Consider the following 8,991-nt stretch of genomic DNA (forward strand, 5'->3'; position numbering starts at 1 on the left):
TTTGTGGGTTGTTGAAACCTAATTCATTGGTTTTATTGGGTTGTTTTTGTTTCTTGAATTTGGGGGTTTTTAGAGTAAAAAAGGGGGGGGGGGGGGTCGGGTTGAATGGTGAGCCGAACATGACCCGTATGATTATTCATGTCAGTTACTTGATTCCCTATTGTGGAACTTGAACACGACATGTTTAACTCATTTATCTAAACGAGTAGAAAATGGTGATATGTTGTAAACCTGTTAAACAGGTTGGTGGGTTGTAAACTTGTTGAACGGGCTGGCGGGTTGTAATAAATGGGTTAAACGGGCTGACATGGTTAGTTAAATCGGTTGACTGTCAACCCGGGTTGGGCTCAACCCGAACACGATCCGTTTAATTAAACGGGCTGGTGGGGTGTAATAAATGGGGTAAAAGGGCTGACATGTTTAGTTAAATGGGTTGATGATTGACCCGTGTTGGGTTGAGCAAGGTCAATCAAAGCATGATTCGCTTAATTAAACGGGCTGGCGGGTTGTAATAATCGGGATAACCGGGCTGACATGTTTAGTTAAATGGGCTGACAGTTGCCTGGGCCAGGTTAAACAAGGTCAACCTGGACAAGACCTGTTTAGTTGAATGGGTTAAGCAGGTGAACCTGAACGACCCGTTTGTTAAATGGGTCGGACATGACAACCCAAAACATGATGTTTTCCTTTCATGTTTTAGTCATGTCTGCATTTGCATGTATCACTGCAACTTAATTTCCACATTTAACAGTTAGAATTGTTCAATTTTATTTTTAGAACACTATAGTCTTCACATTTATTAATATCTACATCTAACTCGAGCAGGTATGGCTTCTGGTTTTAGTTGTTATACCCGCAAGGTCCCACATCTACATGCGTTTTGGATTAATCACGTTTTTCGCTACATTATCCATATGGATCCAACCAAAACAAGTTTGGATGGTACGTATCATCCGTCTTATTTATCAGTATTATATTTTTATTATCAACCATCTTTTTGAAAATAGTGATTTGCTAATGCAGCTATTTGTAGGATCAACTGGGAAGAACCGCTCTATTATCTGCAATTTTGTTCTTAATGGTGGGACTCGGTGCTGATAGTGTTCCCATGGTGGTTCAGTCTAGAACACCACCGCCTTCATTGATGGGCTTGCCCAATATTCCACCGTCTTTTGAGGGGTATTCTTATTTACTCTTCAAGTTAGGACCGTTGCAGCTTACAAGAAAAGGGCTGGCTCTTGCCAGTACAACCGCTTGCTTAACTTTTACTGTAAGTTTTTTTTTTTTTTTTGAGTAAAATGCCATTTTCGTCCTTGTGGTTTGGCAAATAATGCGAATTTAGTCCAAAAAGTTTATTTTTTGCATATGGACCATCCACGCTTCCCAATTCTTGCCAATTACATCCAAATCACTAACCTCGCTAAATTGAATCGTTAAGTCAGGGGTAGACATGTCTTTTCACTCTTTCTTTATTATATGAGTGCAGTGCCAAAATCGTCCTTGAAGTTTGGTCACATTTGCGAATTTCGTCCAAAAATATTTCTTTTCGCAATTAGACCCTCGATGTTTCCCAACCGTTGGCAATTTCGTCCAAATTGTTAACTCGGTTTAAATTCAACGTTAACTCAAGGGTGTTACTGTCCTTTACTCATATAATAAAGAAAGAGTGAAAAGACATGTCTACCTCAGACTTAACGATTCAATTTAACGGGGTTAGTGATTTAGATGTAATTGGCAAGAATTGGAAAACGTGGATGGTCCATATGCAAAAAATAAACCTTTTGGACTAAATTCACATTATTTGCCAAACCACAAGGACGCAAATGGCACTTTACTCTTTTTTTTTTGTCTTGTCTTGAATTGCAAATAAAGATTCTTTTGTATGAGTATACAATTAAGCTCAAATTAACTTTTGTTGTAGATTTTTCAAAGTGCGAGTCTTTGTTTGACAACTACTACGCCCGAACAACTCGCGTTTGCTCTACAATGGTTTATGAAGCCTTTGACATATGTTGGTGTCCCGGTGGCTGAAGTTATTCTTACGCTTCTACTATCATTAAGGTTTATTAACCTAGTATTCGATGAGGTGAGGTGGACTTGGTTTATTACGTTTAAAGGTGGCAAAATGGGCGGGTCAAACATGTTGGGTAACATGTCAAAACGGGCCGGTTCAAGTTACACCGGCCCATGAAACACATTTTTATCTGTCTTTTTTGTTTTATAAACAATAAATATGCTATTTATTGTTACAAAAACTATTGCGATCACAAAAAGATTCCAGCTTTACTATTAATAATGTGATTCGAGAGTGTTCTTAATTTTTTATACATTTGAATACGATTCAAATGGGACTCGTTAAATAGAGATAAACTCATAACCTAAATATGCTAATATCAGGTCCGGATTGTGGCGTTGGGGATTGTATCCCGGAGGATAAATTGGCAACAGTTGGCTACAATGGAGACCGTCGAAGGTAAATCTACTAATTAATTAATTAAAAGAACGATCACTACATTCTCTTTATTTAAAAAATAACTTTTATTTATTAGCATATATCGTTAAGTCGAAGGTTAAGAAATCACCCAATTTCCTGTGAAATTGCAGTTTTCTTTACATACATATGTCGGATCTTCAAAAATATATTTAATCACGCGGAGCAGATAACACAGGTTTGATCGTTTGAGATACTCGTCACTTAACTGAAAAACGATTTTTTTTTTTGATACTGCAAAGTCTGAATTTATGTTTTTGTGACGTTTTACAGGCGATGACTGTGAGAGGGTTCCGGGGTGACTGCAGTTCTCACAAGATTTATTTCTCATCGGCATCTTCTGCACCGGTTTCAAACGTGATATCAGTTGTGACACTCGTTGGACTTATAGGTGCTGCTGCTTTGTCCGAGTATGTACTTATTTGAGGCTATATGATATTATGGTCTTCAATTATGATTTGTTTAGATTTGTTTGAAGATTATTTAGCCGTATAGTCGAGCTGGGCCGTCTTTTATATTTGTTTTGGTTCACGTCTATATAGAAATCAGTAAGATTTAAACCGCAATCGTTTTGTTTCTATCATATTTATTCAAACGGTTTAAACAGGTCAGATGAGTAAGTTATATAGATGTGACAAATACTTTTAACATCACATTAAGTAAAAAAAAAGCGGTCTAGTGGTATGATGTTTTGAGTTCAAATTTTTGCAAACGCAGGGTTAGAAAACCTTAAAAAGTACAATACGGTCCACGAAAATGATCAAAATAATACACGTGTAAAGAGAGAATACATATATCCAACCGACTTAAAAGAGGGGGCCGACAAGGAAAACGTGGGGGCTAATTTAGCCGGCGGCTAATTAATAAGCATGACTGAATAAAACCGAATCTGGTTCAGTTTAACCGGTTTTAAACCAAATAATAATCATGACAACCAAACAATTATATTTTTTAACCCATCTTAATGATTCCAAACTCTACTAGAGAGCTATATAAAACCTCAAATTTATACGGTGAAAATATTTTCTACAACGCTTTCAGTCGAAGCAAAAAACCAAACCGAAACCCAAATTTGAATTCATTTGGTTCGGATTTTTGCTTCAACTGGTCAATTTTATTAATTAAATAAATTCCTTTTTACCAACACTTGTCATTCAAAATAACTTAACCATAATTTGTTATTTAAGTTATTTGGTTAAACCGAATTCAGATTTTGTGAAACCGAAAACCAAATCAGTAATCACGAACATGTTTTTCCGACCAACATAATAACCAACCAAACATAGGAAAAACAAAAAAACAAAATAACTAATCAACTAACTATCCATAAAACAACATAATTATACTTATCTTTAATCCACCTAACAACCCCCCCCCCCCCCCCCCCCCCCCCCCCCCCCCCTTTTAAGTTTGCCTTCAACACCATACACTTTATAACCCCGCAACTCTCGTCTTCCTCTGAAACTCAGGACCCCGGAAAACCCCATGTCTTTGTTGTTTGTGCATTTGTTGACTTCACTTTCTTCAACTTCAAATCATTAGCAAAAATGATGTCCATATTATTATTATTATTAACACTGTAAGATCTGAAGTCATGAGGTGGACCATTGTATATGTCTAAATGCATGTTTTGATATGTGTAATTATCAGCCATGGATATTGGGAATGAAGATGATGAAGAAGTTGTATTGAGAGGCTTTTGTGAATAGTCAATAGACACAACATGTGTGATATAATAATGATATATTTCATTCGTGTGTTTCTTCTTTTCATATATGTTTTTAAGATAAGATGTTGAAGCATCTGGAAGTGTTTAAGAAAATATTATAATATCGGTCCGAAGTCCAACCTTTCGACTATTTTTGTCTCAATGGACTTCCGTTAAGAAACACTTAACTTCGTTAAGGTTTTTTTGTTTTTTTTTATCGAATTTCAAGCTGATGTTTTAGGGCTTTTAATCGGAAGAAGGATACGGGTTGATGATGTGAAACTTATCTCGAAACGGTGATCTAAACAACGAAACAATGTTTCAATTCGGGTGTTTGAATTTTCAATTAACAAAAATCAAACCACTTAAATCACCGTTTCGAGATAAGTTTTACATCAGTCAACTCGTATCTTTCTTCCGATCGAAAGTCCTAAAAATCGGTTTGAAATTCGGAAAAAACACTTAACGACGTTAAGTGTTTTTTAACGGAGGTCAATTGAGAAAAAAATAGTCGAAAGGTTGGATCGTTGGCAGAGTTTTTAAAGGTAAGATTATTATCGACCAATACACAAAATGTAGGATCATTTATTTTCAATTTGCCTATTGTTTATTAAAAAAAGTTACACTTGTTTGTTTTTGGCATTGGTTATTCACACACCTTTGACCTATTCACACACCCTTTAACATTGGGTTTCATACGATCGTATAGCCCCTATACGATCGTATGTAGGGTGTGTGGATAACTAAAGGGGGTACGAATATCATATCCCTTGTTTTTAAGTAATTCATTAAAGCAACTCTGCTAGAAATTGACCTTTATTGAAGAAAACATTACAATCTGTTATGGAATTGGGACATTTGGTTACTCATACCATTAATATTGAATTTGCTTTTGGTAGTTTAAGTGAAGATTTCTCAGGAGATCACCTATTCTGATACCATATGCTTAACTATGGAGTTATACTCTCATCCACTAGTATTAAGCCCAAAATACATTGACGATTCAAACGACAGAATCTCTCATGTCCACACCTAATGTGGAATTACCTTAGGGTGTAAATGTTGCATATGCAACATATCATCAACGAATACATCAAATTCATGATCATGAAGAAAAAGTAGTTTTCTTTAATGCGTTTTATCCTTTGATGAAACGATCATCACATACTTGTCAGTGACAACCCATTGATGATTTGTCAGTGATGTCCATTGTTATTTCGACAATGAAGAGGATATTGGTGATACATTGACTGACGTTAGCGATGATACATCAGTGATATGAGACTGCCCACATTTTCATCGATGAATTATCAATGAGTCTTACTTTCATCAAGGGATTGTTACCTAAAATCTGTTTGTTATGAAGGTCCTTCGATTTCAAGTGACGAGTTTGACGGGTTCTTCACATTACAATATATATCAAAATCGTAGTTTTGTAATCCGTGCAAAAGTAATTACATATTCTACTCCACAAGTTTCAAACAATTACATAGTTAACCCCACAATTTTAACTTTTTTTAATTTGGTAATAACCTTCAAGTTCCATTAAGTTACAAACAACACAAGTTTTTTAATACACAAACCGATACTAATGCATACCCTGCAACGTCCCTGTTGCAACCCGCATGTTTAAAGCAACTAGTAAGATTCAAAAGTGATTTGTTATGACATGCTTTTTCATGCATGTTCGTACTTCTATAATTAAGTGTGCGGTTATACCTAATACATTTACACATAGAACTTAATGATTTATACAACGAAAGATGAGGAGAGTATATGGGTGGTGACAGATAGAGGGTGAGCACACATTGCTTCAAACATGTAAAACGCAAAGCATGCAAGAAAGGCTATGTGTGCTCACTCTCTTCTGTCACCGCTCTTTACCTTCATAGTTTCCATCATGTGTTGATGAAACATTCATATTTCTTGTTTGCAGCCATATGAAGAAACCTTGTTTGCATAAAGCTTTCCTAATCAGATAAAACAGTAAATAATTTTGGTTGGTGTGGTACAGATCATGTACCAATAAGTACTATCACACTAGAACATTCATTATTTTGTGCATGATTTGATGTGTGAGTAACAAGCAGTGGTATGCCATCTTTATATAGGCTCTTCAAAGCTACTTTCCATGACACTTTATCTATATGGTATTCTTCCCCTTCAATATTCCAAGAATATTATCATCACTATTCAAGAATCATGTATATCTTTTATAGATATATATATCATAATCTCTCAAGATTACATCAAGGAATCAAGGATTGTCATTAAAGTTTATAGATAACTTAGTGAAGAACATTCGAGATATTATGATTAGAATGATTTATCATATTATTATGTATCTTTTCCGGATGTTGTGTTGGTTGAAGGTAAAGTAATAAAGTAGATAATCATATCTTATGAATATGGCTGACCAATGTTTAATAGTGAAGTTACAAAAGAAAAGATAACTACAAAACAAAAGAAAGATAATAAAATCATATCAACTAGTTACGGTGGAGATAATTACAATAAACTTTATACACACAAGGGAAATCCATGGTTAGCAACTAAGATAATACAGTCTATTAACAATTTAGTATAATATAATAATAAGGTATAAAATAATTATTATGATTTATTATTATCTATACTATATATAATATATGAAAAGAGGGTAAATTAAGACGCTTTGTTTTTAAGGGATTTACAAACATTATAACATATGGTACAGCATACAAAAGCATAATGAAGAAGGGCAATATAGTATTTAAGCATATAAATATCACGTGCAATTTCAATTAGTTAAAAATAGTTACAGTTTTGCCCCTTAACTTAAATCATATTTTGTAAATATAAACAATACTTAGAGCATTCCCAGCCCGTTCCCTACCATATATCGATATATATCATATAATTACACTAAGAAACACTGTATTTTCTCTCTCATGTTTAATTAAATAATATTTTTATATCTTTATCATCATATTTTTTCTCTCTTTTACTCACAACTACTTTATGAAAATATTAAAAAATTATACAGTATCTACAGTGAAACCCCAAATTTAACTTTCTCATATAAATTCTTTCTTCTCTACTCACAACCACTCATAACCATACCATATAATTTGCAAATCCCTCTTACATAATTTTAGGGAAATGGATTGAGAATATTCTTACAACTATAACCCTTAATTTTTACCTACATATTATATTTTTATTTTCACTTTTAACCCAACTCCCACCATAATTTTTAAACGATCATAATTTTTCATACACTAATATTTTTTAAAAAACATTGCACCATAAAAACGGACATTTTATTATCTTTAAGTTGAGAATGATATTGCTATAGTCTTTTTAGTTAAAAAACAACATTTTACGTAGAGATATTTGCGGTCCGGTTTTGATGGTTTTTAAATTAAACCATGAACCAGACCGTTAGTAAAGGTTCTTTGTCGTCGAAAATAGAAAACCAACCCTTTGAAAATTGAAATCGGCTGGCCAAAAGTTAAAGAAAAAAATTAACCATGAAATCAAACCAGTTACCCGTTTGAACGGTTTCACGGTTTCAGACCAGACAATGAACACATAAACTTCTTACGAGATTACTAGACCCCGTTTCCCGCTGCATCGTGCGGGCACATGTCTAGTATAAATGATAATAATGACTATTTATAAATATATAAATCCACATATATATTTTTACTAAGTCTATCTCATACTCGCAAAACAATGAAGATCTTATTGCAAAATTAAATAATAATAATAATAATAATAAGAAAATACAATCTCAAAAATATAAAACATATACAAAAACACATAGTTGCGAATGCAAGAGGCACGAATATAGGGCTTTGGTGGTAGTAGCTACGTACAACTGCGGCGGTACAATGATAACATGAACTACGACCGAAACGTCATAAGTTACAAATAACATAAGAAAAATAAAACATCATTTATATTTGTGTACAATTGTACAATGCATCCTCAATTCGAGGTAGGACGAGAAGATTAGAGGAGAAAAGAAGTCTTCACACAGGAAATGGGGAAGAGAGCCGACAAACAACCAAAATAGGACCAGGACGCCAAAGGTATAATTTATTACCATGTTTTTCAATGAAAACCCCGTAAAGTATAATTATTACTAATCAAGTATAAGCATAGATATATGAGAATATTTATAAAAGAAATGATAATTACAAATGTCACATCTAATTAATCAAATCATATCTTCTTATTATGTAAATTAGTTGGATTGAAAGGATAAGTGCACATGCATACACAAGTACACAACAAATAATTAAGATAGGATTAGAACTTGAAGAAAACCATTCATGTGTTAATATGTGCATGGTAATGGCCAAAGGGTGGTTCCTCAATTTTGAAAGAAAAGAAATCAAAAAAGAATAAAGGAATATGGAGATGAAAGAAACAGTAAATCAATCAAAACTCAACACACCAAGTATCTTGGGCCGCAAAATAACCTAAGTATATATACTTTATGTTAATAGTGCAGTATTAATGATGCTTAATTTTAAGTTGAAAAAGTTTGGCTGATTAAGACATCACCACTTTACGTACTGACCGTAAAAGTGTTAAGGTTAAATTTCAACTATCATGATCATCCTTCTTTTTTTTTTAAATCGTAAGACCAAGTGTTGTGATGGTTGTTTGGACGCCAAACACCACTACACACCATGTGAAGCACGGTGTCATCAAGAAGCCACATCCATGGAGTGGCGCCTCAATAACTCAACAACAACATCATCATCATCTCAAATTTATAACTAACCCCCCTTCATTACAT

The 8,991-nt window shown here is 34.0% G+C and overlaps 1 protein-coding gene across 2 annotated transcripts; it reads left to right on the forward strand.

Moving 5' to 3' along the window:
• The first annotated feature begins 824 nt into the window (after nucleotides 1-824).
• Nucleotides 825-2,949, forward strand: LOC143615339 (protein ABCI12, chloroplastic-like). Of its 2 annotated transcripts, none has more exons than XM_077088487.1 (6): nucleotides 825-942; nucleotides 1,024-1,270; nucleotides 1,922-2,086; nucleotides 2,398-2,473; nucleotides 2,605-2,669; nucleotides 2,765-2,949. In XM_077088487.1, exons 2-6 carry the CDS (start codon nucleotides 1,079-1,081, stop codon nucleotides 2,915-2,917), a joined length of 651 nt encoding a protein of 216 aa, XP_076944602.1. In that variant the 5' UTR covers nucleotides 825-942; nucleotides 1,024-1,078; the 3' UTR covers nucleotides 2,918-2,949. The 2 variants fall into 2 exon arrangements, with proteins under 2 accessions (XP_076944602.1, XP_076944601.1); XM_077088486.1 differs by having other exon boundaries at nucleotides 830-942; nucleotides 1,034-1,270.
• The last annotated feature ends 6,042 nt before the right edge of the window (nucleotides 2,950-8,991 follow it).

Source organism: Bidens hawaiensis, unplaced genomic scaffold (genome assembly GCF_021521415.1).
Source record: "Bidens hawaiensis isolate Kalapana, Puna unplaced genomic scaffold, B.hawaiensis_p1.1 tig00042501_1, whole genome shotgun sequence".
Taxonomy (NCBI): Eukaryota; Viridiplantae; Streptophyta; class Magnoliopsida; order Asterales; family Asteraceae; genus Bidens; species Bidens hawaiensis.

Bases quoted from the DNA above. Each gene is read 5' to 3' on its own strand.
- LOC143615339 (XM_077088486.1), top strand. From the start codon at position 874: ATGCGTTTTGGATTAATCACGTTTTTCGCTACATTATCCATATGGATC. The intron at 2,087-2,397 runs GTGAGGTGGACT...TGCTAATATCAG, and splicing joins TTAACCTAGTATTCGATGAG to GTCCGGATTGTGGCGTTGGG. The intron at 2,474-2,604 runs GTAAATCTACTA...GTGAAATTGCAG, and splicing joins TACAATGGAGACCGTCGAAG to TTTTCTTTACATACATATGT.